The sequence below is a fragment of the Microtus oregoni genome, unplaced genomic scaffold, assembly GCF_018167655.1.
Source record: "Microtus oregoni isolate MIOR12 unplaced genomic scaffold, Mior012 000013F_ref0000133, whole genome shotgun sequence".
Taxonomy (NCBI): Eukaryota; Metazoa; Chordata; class Mammalia; order Rodentia; family Cricetidae; genus Microtus; species Microtus oregoni.
The window spans coordinates 6,136,136-6,154,183 of NW_024543072.1; the positions used below are offsets into that span (position 1 = coordinate 6,136,136).

Here is an 18,048-nt window from a genome sequence, read left to right on the forward strand (position 1 = left end):
TTTTACTATATACTATCATAATGAGGTGCTATTCAACTGCTCACCTACTTACATTACCAACATGTTATTCTCTTTGGAAACAGTTTAAATGTGGTGTGTGTGTGTGTGTGTGTGTGTGTGCACATTAGTGAGAAAGACAAAGAGGGCCAGTGAGACAGTTCAGTAGGTAAACACACCATAGCCTGATGACCTGAATTTGACTCTCAGGTCCCACAAGGTTGCAGGAAGAACTAACTCCACCACCCCCCCCCCAAGTCTTCCTCTAATCTTCACGCGCATCCTATGGCTTGTTCACTCCCCACATACATTAAACTGGCAGTGAGTCCAAGGCCATCCTGGTCTACAGAATGAGTTCCAGGACAGCTAGGGCTGTTACAGAGAAACCCTGTCTCAAAACATAAAATTCTCAAGTATCTTCATATACCACCAAATAAAGACTTTTAATTCAAACTCCTAAAGTCATGAGATCACTTAAAATTGAAGTCCAAGTTAAATGCTATCTTTGATATATACAAATAAAAATTAAAATTTTAAAATTACCTTCATTATTTTAAAAATAACAACATCTCCCACTGCCCCAACTTCCAAAGGATTAGCCTGTAAGAGATCTGCATATCTACACAGATAGACACCTAGCAGAAAGAGAAAAATAATTTGATTAGGTTTTTTTAAATCAAAATATTTAACGAATAATAATAGGGATAGGAGATATGCCAAATTTTTAAAAGAGAAATACTAAAGACAGCAAAGAAGGCTGATGCTTAAACCAGAGTAAAACAGGAAATTAATCACATTTTTCAAAAATCATTTTGACCAGAATGAAACATTTTAAATCATAGTATTTGACCAATCAGAAGTATGCAAAACTAAGAAACGAAGAAATAAAATCAGCATTACATTTCAGAACTTGGTCTCGTTATAAACAGTTACTATAGGCAGATCACACTGAGAGTTTTAAGTGGCGACTAATAGCAGTCAATAAATGAAAAACAAAAGCAAAAAAACCAAAATAATTACCCATAGAAGGACTGCCAAGAATGGTTATTTTGGACTGGCCCACTTGCAATCCTTTTTCACATATGCTTTGAACCTAAGTAAATGAAACATTTCAGTTTGAAATCATAACAAGAAAAAATAATTTGTAAAATTTCAAAAACTAATCTTCCAAACTATACATTACAAAAATTTCACAATACATTTCAGTTAAATAGTGAGATTTAATGTAAAACTTGTTTAAATTTCTTAGGTAATCCTATCAGAAACTTATCCTGATCTATGCTACTTGTAGCAGATATTCTCACAAAAAGGAAATAAGACACAAAAATAGTTAAATATTTTTTAAGATTTATTTTTAATACTCTTATTTATGAACAATATGTATTTGTCTGTGCAGTGCCCTCAAACACCAGAAAGGGGCAGTGGATTCTCTGGAGCTGGAGTTACAAGCACTTGTGCTGGGAATTGAACTCAGGTCCTCTTGAAGAGCAGCAAATACTCTTAATCTCTGAATCACCTCTCCAGCCCCAAGTAAAGAGAAAGTTAATCACTAGTGTTAATTAAAGGGGGAAAATGGCTATAAAAATACATATGAAGGGGCTAGAGAGATGGTTCAGCTGTTAAGAGCACTGACTGTTCTGCCAAAGGTTCTGAGTTCAATTCCCAGCAACCACATGGTGGCTCATAACCATCTGTAATGAGATCTGGTGCCCTCTTCTGGCCTCCAGGTGTACATGCAGGCAGAACACTATACATAATAAATAAATCTTTTTTTTTCTTTTTATTATGTTTATGGTTTATTTAACTTTATTTTATGTGCATTGGTGTGAAGTGTCAGATCCCCTGGAACTGATCTTCAGACAGTTGTGAGCTGCCATGTGGGTGCTGGGAATTGAACCCGGGTCCTCTGGAAGAGCAGTCAGTGCTCTTAACCACTGAGCCATCTCTCCAGCCCCCAATAAATAAATCTTAAAAAAAAAAAAAAGAATATATATGAAGCCGGGTGGTGGTAATGCACACTTTAATTCCAGCACTCAGGTGGCAGAGGTAGGCAGATCTCTTTGAGTTCGAGGCCAGCCTGGTCTACAACAGGTAGTTCCAGGATAGGCTCCAAAGCTACAGAGAAACCCTGTCTCAAAAAACCAAAAACAATAACTATATATATATAACTATATAAAAATAGTTTTATATATATGGAGAGAGACAGAGACAAGAGAGACAGACAGAGAGAATTTTGTTTTCCTAAGAGAAAGTGTTTAATCAAGCATGCTCTTGATTAAGAGAAGAAACAGAATGAAACTGATCAGAGAAACAATGACCACATTTGAAAAAGAAATTATAAAACATATAATCTGCCCTCTGAATCATTTCTTCTACTCATATGCCAATAAAAATGTTATCTTACAGTGAATGCCTGTAACCACAGGTGACTAGCAGCAAGATGCTCCCAAGGTCAAGGCCAACCTGATCTATATAGCTCATAAAAACAAAAACAAAAACAAACAAAAAAAAAAACAAGGCCTGGAAAGAGGCCTCTGCTTAAGAGCGCACAGAGAACTCAAACTGAAGTCCCAGCACTCATGTCAGGCAGCTCACCACTGCTTGTATTACAGCTCACTACTGTAACTCTTACTCCAGGAGAGCCAATACACATCCAAACTCATGTTCACGTACCATACACTTTATTAAAAATAAGATAAATCATAAGGAATAAACAAAGATTAGGTAAGAGGGCTTAGTAGGTAAAGGAATCTACCACCAATATTTACAACCTGAGTTCAACATATATATATTCTCTCTCTCTCTCTCTCTCTCTCTCTCGGAAAAAAAGTTACCTCATGCTTATCAAAATGTATTGTTGAATGATAGCGAAACTCGTGACTTACAATGAAACAGAACTATCTCACCTGGTATCGATCAACCATGAGAAATGCGTAAGATTCTGAAAGTTCCTTATCCAATCTACCATCAAACTTCAGTTCTCTTCTCTTTTCTGTAAACTAAAAGAAATTCATCTATCTTAGCATGATTGTTTCATTAACCTTAAAGAAATTTTTCTAAGAAATCTCAAACCTATCAAAATATCTTTCAATGTTTTCTGCTATTCAATGTTCAATTTGATTTTATTTCTTCCCATTTTTAATCCCCCATATAAAATAGTCCAAAGTATCTAGTACTTACCAATTTTAGCCAATTTTCTATTAAATATTTACTATTCCCCCATCTCCTCAAAGATTATAAATTGATGTTTTGCTATCTTTTATTTCTCATTTAACATGGTATACTGGACATAACAGGTGGTTGAATTAATTTAAATAGGCATAGTGGCACTTGGAAAGCCAGCAGTCTAGAGGCTGAAACAGGAAGATCCCTTTGAGTTCGAGGCCAGCCTCTGTTTGGTATTCTAACAGTATGCTCCATATTCATCAAGTAATCTAAACTGCTGGGTTTACTTTTAGATTCAAACAGATTATCTACTTAGAATAGCAAGCATTTTGTATTTGTATTCAGGTTACCTCTTCAACCATATACTGTAACTTCAGATAAAATTTCCTTATACAATTAACAAATAATCCCTACTATACCATGAAACCACATCAAACTACCAAATGTTTATTTTTTTGAGAACTAGTAACAGTGCCTTTCAGGAAGATATTCAAAGTTAAATTTTGTAGCATACTAGCTGATATAAAACCAGACTTTGCAGTATTTCACATCCATTAGAAAGCATTAAATATTAAACATTCTAAAATTTCATTTGTGTGTTATATCAGAATTATACATGCTGGTTTCCTATATTAAACTCAAAAAACATATAAGTTGTATGTGAAATTAGGATTCATTGTCAACAGTTGCCCTTAGTATATACTTTTACAGTAAGAATTTCTATGGGGGGAGACCTGCTTACACTTGGAAATCTGATACAGGAGGATTACTTCAAATTCAAGGCCAACCTGACCATTCTCAACTAGCATAAGACCCAATCTTTTAAAAGAAATTGTTTGAATCCACAAGAAAAAAAAAATTTCACTAAAATTAACAACAAAGCCAGCATTTTTAGAAAAAGAAAAAAGGATTATTTAACACATTAAATCTTATTATCTTTCAATGTTGACATTTAATTAACACATATAAAAGAGGAAAAAACTTGTCGATCTACAAGTAAGTACTCTTATAGTAAGCTATCCCTATATGGATGACTAAATTTCAGGATTATGCATAACTACACACTAGTAACAATTTAACACAGCAGATAAACACAGTACAGCAATAAAAGAGATACAATTTAGGAGGGGATATATCTCAGGATAGAACATTTACTTAGCATGAGTTCAACCCAGGGGTTTAATTCCTAGCACTACAAAGAAATCATTTCAAAAACTTAAAAAGGATTTCTTCCACAGGCTAAATACATACCTCTTTTTCCAAAAGTTCATTATGTATCAAGCAAGCTCTTCTATAGTTAAAATGTGTTACTGAGGATTGCTCAAGGTAAGATGAATGGAGAATATTTAAAACATCTTCAAATTCTCTAGAGCCTGGAGTTAATGACTGGAAAAGTGCTAAAAATTAAAAAAAAAAGGTACTGTAAGATTATTCTATCATAAATGTACATTTTTCTGGTTTTCATTTTATATCTAACTTCAAATGAACAAAAGGCATCAAAAGTTACATTATGACATGCAAGAGTTATTAAAACTCACTGAAGATGACCAACTGTCCCGACAGCCCAACAGGTGAAAGTGCTTACAGCACAGACCTGACAACTGAGTTGGGTCCTTAGATTAATCCTCATAAAAAGTTGTCTACCCTTCCTTGCATAACCATGTGTACATGTGTATACACAGACAGACACAAATAATGTTTTTAACTCACTGAAGAAAAATTAAGACTTACCTAGACTAACTAGTTCCTTCAGCAATGAGGATCTGGCTTCACACACAAAGGTTGCAATTTTATAAGACTCAAGGATGCTACCTACATAAGGCAATCTATTGTTAAATATTTTTTAATTGTATTTATTATGTATACAGAGCTCTGCCTGCATGTATCCCTGCAGGCCAGAAGAGGGCATCAAATCTCATTACAGATGGTTGTGAGCCACCATGTGGTTGCTGGGAATTGAACTCAGGACCTTTGGAAGAACAGCCAGAGCTCTTAACCACTGAGCCATCTCTCCAGCCCCGGCAATCTATTGTTAAATTCTCAAGGGAATCTATACATGTACTCAACTTGTCTCAATCCCTATTTACACTACACTGAAAAAGTATGCCTAAGACTATGGTAGTTTAACAAATATAAAGATTTACCATAAATGAAAGTCTAAACCCAGCACAAGAGCTCCTGTCTATAATTCCTACACTTGAAAGACAAAGAAAAGAGGATAACCAAAAGTTTGAGGTGGCCTGATCTAGAGAACAAGGTCCAGGCCAGCCAGGACTTATAGCAAGATCCTGTCTTTAAAAAAAAAAAAAAAAAAAAAAAAAAAAAAAAAAGCAAAATTCAATTTTAGATAATGCACCTATAAACTAAAATGGTAGTTTGTATTTAGCAATAAAGTTAAGAGTAGTATTATTGATTTAAAAAAATGCAACATTTTTAACTACCAAACATTAAAGTTGAAATAGGGTTTCTCTGTGTATCCCTGACTGTTCTATAGCTTGCCTGTGCCTTCATATCGCTGAGATTAAAGGTGTGCACCACCACTTTATCCTAGCTAATTGATGGCTAACTACAGATGAAGTTCAAGGACAGCTTAGGCAACTTAGTGAGACTTGTCTTCCAAACAAAAAGGAAAAAGTAATAGAACATTTGCTTCGTGTGTTTCAATAACTGTATTAGAAAACACATTTTAAAGTTTTAAAAAACTGAAATACCAGATTTGTCATTTACTGGTCTTGTAGCATAATACATAACCTAATCAGTCTTGTTCTCTTATTGTAAAATGGAAAACTCCACTTCTAACAACCACTATATGTCAAATACATTATGTAAGGCAGTACAAAGAAAGAAGTACTAAGCAGAACAAAGCAGCTGGTGCAGGGTTAACACAATTAAGTTTGGTATGCCTTGTGTTTACCATTCTACATTCCATTTAATTTTTTTTTCCATCTCTGATACAAATTCTCACTTGGGCGGCCTAGGCTAACTTCAGATCCTTTCTTTAGTCTCCCGAGTGCTGGAAATAAGCATGTCTCACCTCATCTGACTAAAATTTGTGTGCATGCATGAATGTGGGTATGCTCATGCCAAAATGTACATGTATAGAACAATTTTCAGATCAGTTTCCTCCTTCGACTGTGGTAAAACAAGCTTGCATACATAGTGAGTGCTTTTACCAGCTATGACAACTCTCTGGCACTGGAATTTTTATAACACTAATCCACTAACCTATTCGGTTTAATAACCAAGCACAGTGGCACATGCCTTTAATCACAACGTTCAAGATAGCCAGATCTTTGAGTCTGTGGCCAGTTTGGTCTACAGACTGAGTTCTAAGACAGCCAGGACAACATAGTAAGATCCCACCTCAAAATAAAAAAAGCCAACAAACAATAACCTTAAATAATGCTTAATAACCTTAAATTTCTAATGTATACATAAAAATTTCATTCAATTAATTTCAAATACCAGATATATACATATAAACTTTCCACAAATCAATGCATACTTTTTCCCTGTAGACAGAATTATTCATAGAAAGAGTTATATTCATCATTTGTATTTTTTCATTTAAAGGCCAACAAATACTAAGTAACTTTTGGGTTCCACTGAAAACACTGATGTACATATATTTTGAAACAAGGTCCCACTAAAAAAAAAAAAATCCCTAATAGTCTGAAATCCACTGTGTAGCTTAGACTGACCTCAAACATGCCATCTTTCAGCTTTAGCCTCCCAAGTACTGCGATTATAAGCATGTGCTATCACTCTCAGTTTTATACATACTATTAGAAGTATGCCACTTGAGAGACAACAGCTCAGTGGTTAAGAGCATGTACTGTTTTTCCAGAGGACTTAAGTTCAAGTCTCAGCACCCACGACATGTGGCTCATAACCTGTAACTCCAGCTTCAGGGAATCTGACACCTTTGGCTTCCTTAAACACCTGCACCTGTGAGTACATCCCCTGACACACATACACATAATTTAAGTGTAAGTAAAAAAAAAGTATGCCACCTGAAAGCTAATTATAATAAGCTATTTACTGTACTTTCAGTTCTTTTTGATTAGACTATAAAAGATACAATGTCAAGTGACATACCCATTCTTTAACTAGGCATGTATCTCAGTATTATCTCTAAAAATTAAGTTTTTGATTACAAATTGTTCTAACAATGTCCATTAGGTAAAACCCAATGTATACCTACTTTAAGACAACATAGCAAACATCCTGAGAAGTTAAACATGGTTACAATAATGTAACTGGGGGGAAAAAAAGCGGCTGTTGAGATGGCTTAGCTGTCTGTGCAAGCCTAATAACCTGAGCTTGGGTCCCTAAAAGCCACAGAAAAAGTCAGATCCTGGTAAAGTTATAAGATAAAAGGCAGAGACAGAACTGCTCCCAGGAAGCTCACAGCCAGCTAGCCTGGTAGAAACAGGAGAAAGAAAACGGAAGACTGACTATAAGCTTAAAAAAAAACAACAAATCGGGGGCGGGGAGGTGTAGAACAGAGTAAGAACTACTAAAGGTATCCTGCAATCAAATTTGTACATGTATCCAGTCTAAAATGTCACCTCCGTGAGAACACACAATACACTTGACTTGCTCACCTTCTTTCCATGTTTGTAAGTAGAAGTATGAGTAGTGCCAAGTCAATTTCATGGTTAAAATACACAGAAGGTACTTTTTTTTTAAAGTTTATATAAAAAAATTTTTTTTTCACTGAAGCATAGATCACAAGAAGGTGCTTCCCCAAGACACACTAATGAATATGCTACACTCAAAACATTATTCTCTCACATCAAGATGACTTAGGACAGACAGTAACAGGCCCACATGACCCGCTTATTATAGTTCCAATCCCAGTTACACTTGATGGTGGGGAAGCAGTGTGCGCTTTTGAAAAAAAGTGATTTACTATTTAGAACTAGGTTCATACCATATGAATTTACTTCCACATCAGAATATCAATAAAATTCAGCTACAAAGTAGACCCTGTCACAACAAAAACAGGACAGAATTGCAGAAATTCAGAACATTGGCTGTGCTTCTGTTCTCAGAGTAGCAACGAAAGTTTTACGTCGAATACAAGCTCCCACTACCAAAACGTTTGTTTTAAATGAAGATTTAGTGATAAAGCACTTCTAGCAAGCACAAAATTGGGTTCAATTCCAAGAACTGCAAACAAAATAAAAATTAAGAAAGCAGGGGCTGGAGAGATGGCTCAGTGGTTAAGAGCATTGCCTGCTCTTCCAAAGGTCCTGAGTTCAATTCCTGGCAACCACGTGGTGGCTCACAACTATCTGTAAAGAGGTCTGGTGCCCTCTTCTGGCCTGCAGACATACACACAGACTATTGTTTGTATATAAAATAAATAAATAAATAAATAAATAAATAAATAAAGCAAGCAGAGCAGGCTCTTGCTAGCTTGGCAGAGTAGAACACAACTATAATCCCAACATTCAAAAGGCTGAAACTGAGTTAATACAAATTCAAGATCATCCTAGGCTCTGTATAGAATACCACACCAGTCAGTGACATATACTGAGAGAAGACCTTATCTCAAAAGAAATTAACAAAAAATCCATTCATACATAAACACCATCTTTTTTTTAATATTTTATGGTTTATTTAACTTTATTTTATGTGCATTGGTGCAAAGTTGACAGATCCCTTGCAACTGGATCTTCAGACAGTTGTGAACTGCCATGTGGGTGCTGGGAATTGAACCTGGGTCCTCTGGAAGAGCAGTCAGTGCTCTTAACCACTGAGCCATCTCTCCAGCCCCCATTAACACCATCTTAAAACAAAATGCAAGTATAGAAAAGAGAAATAGATGTTTAAATTTCTTTTAGAGGAATGGTGGATGATTCAACATTTTTGTTATGTTACCTCCTGATAAAGAAATTTAAAGTTCACACAGAAATTACTTTCCTTAAACTAAAAACACTACTTCCAACCAATCTAATCATGAGCAAATACTAGTCAAAACACTGGGCTGGCAAAACAGCTTAGTGGTTAAGAACACTTATTGCTCTTGCAACACCCACGTCAGATAGCCTCAGGTCTCTAACTCTAGCTCCAGGGCATTTGATGCTTTTGGTCTTTAAGGGCTCCTGTACTCACCTGCATATACACCTCTCCATACACACATACAAAATTACAGAGACACATACAAATGTCACATAAACCATTTGTAAAGTACTAAACATTTCCAATTTAATCCAACGCAATGTCCTATACAGTCATGTCACGAATAACTAAAAGAGCCGAGCAGTGGTGGCACATACCTTTTTTAAGCCCGGCACTGCCTGATCTACAGAGTGAGTTTCAGGATAGGCTCTAAAGCTACACAGAGAAATCTTGTCTCGAAAAACAAAGAGGAACTACAACACCTGCTAATGGGGGAAAATAAATCTTACAAATGGAGTAATAGAAATAATCATATTACTTCAGGTCTAATAATAAATACCTGTATCCTAAGCATTTCACATATAACTCACTAGTTAGGCCACAACTATTAGTTCTCTGATTTTTTTCCCCAACAATTATATGTACAAAATAAAATTATATCATCTACTTTTAAAGATTTCAAGTCCAATTGCTGGTAATGGCAGTTTAGAAATTTATTAAGCTTACCCTTTACACATTCCCTAGTGATCTGTTTTTATCTTAAAGTATCTAACTGGAACCATCCTTTTCACTTAGTAAAGTCACTATCCAATATACTACTTCCTGGATTCTGACAGCTACTGTGTCTTATCACTAGGAGGTCACCAACACTTTTAGATACTGAAACCTTTATATGCATAATCTCAATGATCCGAAACACAAATACACGGGCGGTGGTGGTGCACACTTTTAATCCCAGCACTTGGAAGGCAGAGGCAGGAGTGAGTTTGAGGCCAAACTGGTCTATAGAGCAAGTTCCAGGGCAGCCAGGTTATAAGAAAAACCCTGTCTTGAAAAAAAAGAAAAAGAAAAAAAAAGGAAAAACCCCACCAATACAATATGTCTCTTTCTCAAAACTGAAACAAGCAACAAAACAAACTAACCTGAGACAGGTAACAGTTATGGTCACCCCAAAGCCACAAAATTAATAGAAAATTAGGTAGGTGGGACTCAAATTCAGGTTCTCTGGCTCTAAGATTATGTGTAGTTATGAGCTACCCAATCAGATCAAAAAAAATTTAATTGTATCCTTATTTTGCACACCAGAAACATGCACACAGGAAATAAACATTTTAAAAGAGAAACTGACTTCTAACACGTTCTCCACCCCATTTAAGGCCTTTGTTTAAGTGTATGGGTATTTTGCCTCCAAACACACAACTAGAAAGACATTTAGAGATAATTCAGATAAGAGAAAAACAGATAGGTACCTAAAGAATCAGAACCAGACACCGGGCAGTGGTGGCGCACGCCTTTAATCCCAGCACTTGGAAGGCAGAGGCAGGTGGATCTCCAAAACCACAGAGAAACCCTGTCTCAAAAAACCAAAATAAATAAATAAATAAATAAAGAATCAGAACCAGAGCCAAATGCATTATTGACTGTAAATCCAGAGGCGAAGGAAAGAGAATGATACAAGTCCAACCTGGAATACATAGTGAGTTCAAGGTCAGCTTGGGCTATATAGTTAGACTATGTCTCAAAAAAACAGGTTAAAAAAACAAAATCAGAGCTAGAATTCTAGAATTTTCTTTTTTCTTTTCATTTCTTTGAGACATGGTTTCTCTGTGTTTCTTTGGATCCTGTCCTGGAACTTGCTCTTGTAGGCCAGGCTGGCCTCGAACTCACAGAGATCCACCTGCCTCTGCCTCCCAAGTGCTGGGATTAAAGGCGTGTGCCACCACCACTATTTCCAGATATAGCATTGCAATCCTCACCCCACCCCCAAACAGCTGAGGCAGAATTGAGTTTTTAGTCAGCCTAGACCACATGGCAATAACCTTGTTTCAAAAAATAAATAAAAACAAATATCACAGTCAAGATCTAAGTTTAACCTAGGCCTGGCAGCAAGGCCTGTAATCTCAACTACTCAGGGTCTGAAGTACAATGACACCAAACTCTAGGCCACCCTGGGTTACAGTGATTTCAGGACTAGCTTGAGCATCTTAAATGAGACACTAACTCAAGATTTAAAGTTAAGATAGACAATGATAGAAGTCAATAGTTAAGTGCCTACCAAGCATAGATGAAGCCTTCCCTGGGTTCCTTCCCTTCTGCCACACCCACAAAACAATAGCAAAGAATAGCAACTTTGTTCTTTAATCAAAGAACATTTTCCTCAGTTTGACCAATTGATTTTGTGTCAGTATGACCTTGTATTATATATACATGTATGCTAAACTTTAGGGAACATGAGACACTGCTATCAAAACACAGAATCTAGGGCTGGAGAGATGGCTCAGAGGTTAAGAGCATTGCCTGCTCTTCCAAAGGTCCTGAGTTCAATTCCCAGCAACCACATGGTGGCTCACAACCATCTGTAATGAGGTCTGGTGCCCTCTTCTGGCCTGCAGACATATAGACAGAATATTGTATACATAATAAATAAATAAATATTTAAAAAAAAACACAGAATCTAATTTTTCGACTTAAAAGTAATTATAAATTATAACTACAGCAGCCAATGGAAGGGACTTCAACGTATCTCAGTAGAGCACTTTTCTGGCATGCAAAAAGTCATGAGTTCCATCCCAAAACCACAACACGAAAAGATTCCAGGTGCATGTATGTGATGGCATATATCTATAATCCCAGCATTTAGGAGGCTGGGATGGAGCATCAAGCTGGAGGCAAGTCCGTAGAAGAGTGCTTCTGTCCGCTCTGGTCGTTTTGCAATGAGTGACTATTATAAGCAGAGAATAAATGGTATCTATCTATTACTCCTTCCAAGGTTTTGCAACACTGGGTTAAGAAGGGACACCGAGAATGTACAAGTTAATAAAGGGCGGCATTTAAGTCAACCCTTGTGATTACCTATGCATGACCTATACAAGACAGAGAAGGGATGCTAGCGTTCCATTCCTTTCTGAGGATGTATACTGTTAATGGTTGATGGGGTGGGAGATAATTCTAAACCATGTGTTTGCCATCAGATCCCCTACCATATGGGTGCTGGGAACCAAACTAAACCACTGTCCTCGAAGAGCAGCCAGTGGTCTTATAGCCCCTCCACTTGTTAATTCCCTTTCCAGCTAGCACCCATCTCAACATGGGGGGGGGGGGGTTGAGAGGCTTAGGGTTGTTCATAGCACAGGCATCTTACCCAGTCTACAAATGGTGCAGACATACAAAATATCAATACACATATAATTTTTAAAGTGTTTAAAGGGACACAAAAAAGGGTAATGGGATTATGATATTATGTACATGTATGAAAATATAATGAAACCCATAAGCCATTATTGTATATAATATATGCTAATAAAAAGTTGAAAATTGCCAGCAGTGGTGGTACATACCTTCAATTCTAGCACTTGGAGGCATAAGAGATCTCTTGAGTTTGAGGCCAAACTGGTCTGTCTACAGAGCCAAGTTCCAGGATAGCCAGGGCCACAGAGAGAAATCCTATCTAGAAAGAAAAGGGGAAGCCAGCCTGAGCTATATGGAAAAAAAGGAAATATCGGCAAGGCAACTAGTGACCAACGGTGGTCTGTGATTATGAGCCTGAGGCAGGTTTCTACTGGTCCTAACTACTATCACACAATGTGTCCCATTTGTTCACAACCGATTTGGGTTTTTTTTTTTTTTCTTTTTTGGTTTGGTTGGGTTTTGTTTTATTTGGGTTTTTTGAGACAAGGTTTCTCTGCAGCTTTGGTGCCTGTCCTGGAACTAGCTCTTGTAGACCAGGCTGACCTCGAACTCAAAGATGCACCTGCCTCTGCCTCCCAAGTGCTGAGATTAAAAGCGTGCACCACCACCACCCGGCCACAACTGATTTGTAAATGGCTTTTCTATCTAAAAAAAATTATTCATGTTTTAAGAATGTGTTTCATTTCTACATCAATGTTCAATGAACATAGTTACAAATTCACTGGCGTAAGTCAACACAAGCCAGCAAATTAAATTTCTTGCTCAGGTTTACTTCTATGTAAAGAAAATCATTCTTCTCAAAATCCAGTTATCCATATCCAACTACTAAAACACCACAACTCAAAAAGACAACTACAGAGCCAGGTCCAATTCATGCAAATAGGGAGTTGGAGGCAGGAAGTAAATCCAGCTATATTAAAACCTGGTCTTTAAAAGAAAAAAAAATAGTCACTGCAAATTTTGTTACAAAAGATGAACATTTTTTAGAAATTGTACCACTAGTCTAGGAACTTTGGAGAGAGTTACTGTCAAATTCAATTATTAATTTTAATTTACTTTTGATGACATACTAAATGTAGAATAAAACATGGCAATGCAGATGTAGGCCAATGCAATTCTCATGGTCTTCTATACTACAGAAAACAGCCCAACCAATAAATACACACCACACATCAAAATCAGTAAACTATAGGTAGTCATCCCTTGGACTCCCTCCCCCTCTTGGGCGTTCTCAATTTAATAAATCTCTATTTGCTCTGAAAAATTAAAACACAAAACTTTTCAGAGGCCGGGCGGTGGTGGCGCGCACCTTTAATCCCAGCACTCGGGAGGCAGAGGCGGGCGGATCTCTGTGAGTTCGAGGCCAGCCTGGTCTACATGAGCAGGAACAGGACAGGAACCAAAAGCTACGGAGAAACCCTGTCTCGAAAAAAATAAATAAAAAAAAAACTTTTCAGAACATACAACCCCCCAGTATTTAATCTCAAATTCTCCCTAAGGTTGAATATAAGCTATTCTAATTTCATTGGTTTCTCATACAGCTGATCAAACGCTAACTTTAATTCTAGATTATATGCCATTGGTAGCAACACAAACCATAAACTCAACACTAAAAAGGCTAAGATAGCAGTATCAAGTGAGTTTGAGGCCAGCCTGAGCTAACACAGGGAGCTCCTGCCTCAAAGAGGGGTGGGTAAAGGGGATTCTCATCTTTCTCTGACTGTGGATGTACGAATGTGATCAACTACCAGGCTTTTGCTGTTAGGACATGATGGACTATTCTCTGAAACTGTGAGCCAAAATAAACCCCGCCTCCCTAAATAAGTAAAAATAAAATTTAGGCTATTAAGAATAACTTCGCTACACAGAGAAGTTCCAAATAGTCTACACATATTATGTTCAAATTCCATCTTCACCATTTACTAATTGACAAGTTATTTCTTAGTACTTCAGTTTTTTCCAAAAAATGGACATAATGCCTACCACAAAGAATTCTTTTTTTTTTTTTTTTGGTTTTTCGAGACAGGGTTTCTCTGGTTTTGGAGCCTGTCCTGGAACTAGCTCTTGTAGACCAGGCTGGTCTCGAACTCACAGAGATCCGCCTGCCTCTGCCCACAAAGAATTCTTGAGAATGTTATTATACTCAAAGTTTAGAGCAAGTATTAAGTTGCTATCAATTATATTGCCTGCTAGTAGTATTAGACCTCTAAAATGGCCGTATTTAGACACTATTATGGTCAAGGAAAGATCAAGTAAATGTTTCAGAGCTGGACAAGTCACTATAGGTATGAAATCATAGCACTTAGGATACTTGAGGCAAAAGAACTGCTGTTTGATGCCAGACGGGCTGTGCAGCAAGATCTGTCTCTGTTATAACTTTAAAGTCAACAAATTATACTTAGTAGTGTTTACTTTTAAGATTTTTTTAAAATTAACACCCTAACTTTAAATTTCACCAGAAAGCAGTCAAGTCTACTAGAATATGAATGCAACAAAACTTGATGCTGAAAATTTCAGGACCTATCTGTAAAAAATTTTAATCTAGGAAGTCAGATGACCGACCACTAGTACACCAAACATAATTTTCAAACCTTCCTGTTAACTATGTTGGAAAGAAACCAATACCTATACTGTTTACTTTTTCCTTTCTTCCAACAACTTGTTTTTTATTGCTCACTATAAACCTATTATGTGATGTTAAGAAAAAAATAAGAAACAGGCATGGGTGTGGTGGTGCTCGCCTTTAATCCCAGCACCTGGGAGGCAGAGGCAAGCATGTCTGAGTTCCAGGCCGGCAAGGACTACATAAGAGACCCGGTCACGAAACGAAGAACAAAAAGAAAAAGAAACACTCTTATAATCATTCTAAAGTGATAAACTATGTTTTCCTACTAAAAATTTGAAATTCCAAGACTAACTTCTTCCAATTTAGGATAAAATCCGAGATGGTAAAATAGTTGTAGAAAGCTCTCCATCTCTATCACCACTAGTAGGGAGGCTTAGGCAGGAGCATTTCAAACTCAAGGCCTGAACAAGTTAAGAAGAACCTACCTCTATTTTGGGGTTGGGTTTTTTTTTTTTTAAAGTTTTGATTTAGCCCTATCATATACTATTTGAACAACTACAGCCTGGTGTACAATTATGTTAAGAATTATTTTCAGTAAACATGAAAAGTCTATCATGCCTTCTTAACTACAGCCTCCCTTACAGATGAACATAAAACTATCCCTAAGCAAAATGGAAAATAGAAGCATTTCCCCTAAGGAATATATCAGACTCCACGGTGAAAGCAGCAGGGTTTATATTCCCTAATTCCCCATGCCACTTTCAGTATTTTCAAGTGCAGGCAGAGCAACTTCTGGATTTGGCTTATGCAATTTAAGAAACACATGCCACCTTGCCATGCTTCAACCAAATCCTAAGGCTAAAACCAACTAAAACGATTGGTTTTTTTGGGTTTTTTTTTGCTGTTCTGTTTTTAAGGTGGTTTGTTCTTATCCTTGGTCATTTAAAATCTAAAGATGTCAAGAAAGCTTGATATAGGTTGAAAATGTTAAAAAAAAAAACCTACTTTCATAAGCAGATCCTATATGAAAGAACTTCCAACCTATTCCAATGACTATTGGGTGCAACTTTTCTCAGATTAACACAACCATGCACTTTCACTACACCAAGAAAATTCACTATCTTGCCCTACATCCTTAAGTATATTACCTCATTTAAGAATATTTCTAGAAACATTCCTCAAATTAGGTAGGCAAAGGTCAATTTCTTCCTCCTCTGCGTTTCTCATGCTATTTCCTTGGCTTTGTCATCTAAAAAGAAAGGAATTTTCTTTGTATTTTTATAATATCAGTTGTGCAAATAGAGCTGGTTACCCAGGTGCGCGCTGTTTCAAGCCTAAATCTTCCTAGGTCCAAATGGAAAAAAGACAAGGGAGGGGAGAACGCAGGTTTGGGAAATAAGCCATTAAAAAAAAAAAAGAATTGTCACACAAAGTAAGGCAAGGGAAAACTTAAACCAAATCCAGAAAATTCCAAAAACCTACTCTAATAAAAAAAAGTGTTGTAAGTTTTACAATATGGCACTGAGATTTCAAAAAGTAAACAACTAATGTACCTGTTCCTATATTGATTTTAAAAACTAAGAGTATTCTTTGTAGAAATCTGAAGTTGGAGATTCTTGGTCATACTCGAACTTCTCATTTTCCTCCACCGGGCAATTAATGCACCAAGAACCTACCTTCCCATCCTTTTCAAGTACAAAAGCCATAGTAAGTTTGGAGTTAAACATGAGACCCCTCCATAATCTAAGCCTTTAAAAAAAAAAACACTATATGGAAATGAAGTGTGATGGAAAACTGGGCATGGAGCTTATATCCTAACGGAGATTTCCTAAAACGCTGGCATTGAGCACACTTCAAGTAGACACAGGGCTGAAGAATTTCCACAATGAGAAACACTTGTCCTCAGAATGCAATGGCCTTGGGGAGAGCCTCTGAATCCACGGTCACCGGCTACTTCCACAAGCGGACTTCTCAGAAGCATCTTTAGGAGGCCACATCTGCTTCTCCGCCTTCGGGAGGTCGGGAAGGAGGGGCGCCGAGCACCGTCTTCCCTCTCCGGGAGCTGCAGCCTTATGGACGCGCTTCAAACCTGAGCTCCTTCCAGCTTGCACGGGGAGAGGGGGAGCGGCGGAGCGGGCTTGCACCCTCGCCTCTCGTACCGGCGTGCGTGTTTACGTGTGTCGGGTGGGTGTGGGAGAGGAGACAGAGAGATCCTAGTGAGAAGATGAAGGGGGAGAAGAGAGAGAGAGAGGGGGGTCGGGGATCAGGGAGGAGGGGAGGCACCACCTTTCTTTTCTCTGCTCTTCCTGGGGATCTGAAAACTCCGCCTAACGGGCCTTTCGGGCTCTTCGGCGCCTTTGGGGACAGCGGCCGCGGCCGCCTCGGAAGCGTGCTGAGGCTGCTCGTGGCAGTCGCTCCGGGCGGTCTCCTCAGGCCCCGCGCCGCCGCCGACCTCCGCGGCGGCGAAGAAGCCGCCGCCGCCATCTTGTGGCGAGGACTCCGGCTCCGGAAGCGCTGGCTTCATCTCGTCGTCTCCGCCGCTGCCGCTTCCCCAGCTCCCGTCCGTCGAAGAGGCCTCGGTCTCGGCAGCAGTCGCCATGGCGCGGGCGTGAGCAGCTCCGGGAAGCTTCCGCCCACAAGGTCGACGGGCGCGCGGGGGAAAAAGACGGCGGGGCTCGTCCGCCGCCGGATTCTCCCCTGCCCGCCCTCGGGGGCCGCGCTCGCCCGCACAGACGCCTCCCGAACGTCAAGGCGGCCCCAGCGCGCCGTTCGCCCCCGTCCGAGAGCCGCTCCCGACCCGGGCGGCTTCCCCCACCGGCCCCGGCCACCAACGTGCTCGCGTCGGGCCCGGGAGGGGGCGGAGCCTTGGCGGATCCGCTCCGCCAATGGGAACGCAGAGCCCGCCTTCGCGAATGCGGAGAAACCTGCGGGGGGGCGGGGCCTCGCGACGCCGAGCCCGCCAAAAGGGGCAAGCGCCACGCCCGGCGAGAACGTCGACGCCG

At 38.7% G+C, this 18,048-nt stretch overlaps 1 protein-coding gene across 3 annotated transcripts in view; it reads right to left on the reverse strand.

Annotated features, from left to right (window-relative positions):
* Positions 1-17,879, reverse strand: part of Tasor (transcription activation suppressor) — a 52,906-nt gene extending 35,027 nt beyond the window's left edge. For all 3 annotated transcript variants that reach the window (XM_041662315.1, XM_041662314.1, XM_041662316.1), the window contains exons 1-5: positions 17,333-17,879; positions 4,414-4,559; positions 2,904-2,996; positions 1,018-1,090; positions 541-632 (exon numbers count right to left, since the gene is read on the reverse strand). In XM_041662315.1, coding sequence (XP_041518249.1) covers positions 541-632; positions 1,018-1,090; positions 2,904-2,996; positions 4,414-4,559; positions 17,333-17,645 — 717 coding nt within the window. In that variant the 5' untranslated portion in view covers positions 17,646-17,879. The remainder of the gene's footprint in view (positions 1-540; positions 633-1,017; positions 1,091-2,903; positions 2,997-4,413; positions 4,560-17,332) is intronic.
* Positions 17,880-18,048: the final 169 nt, after the last annotated feature.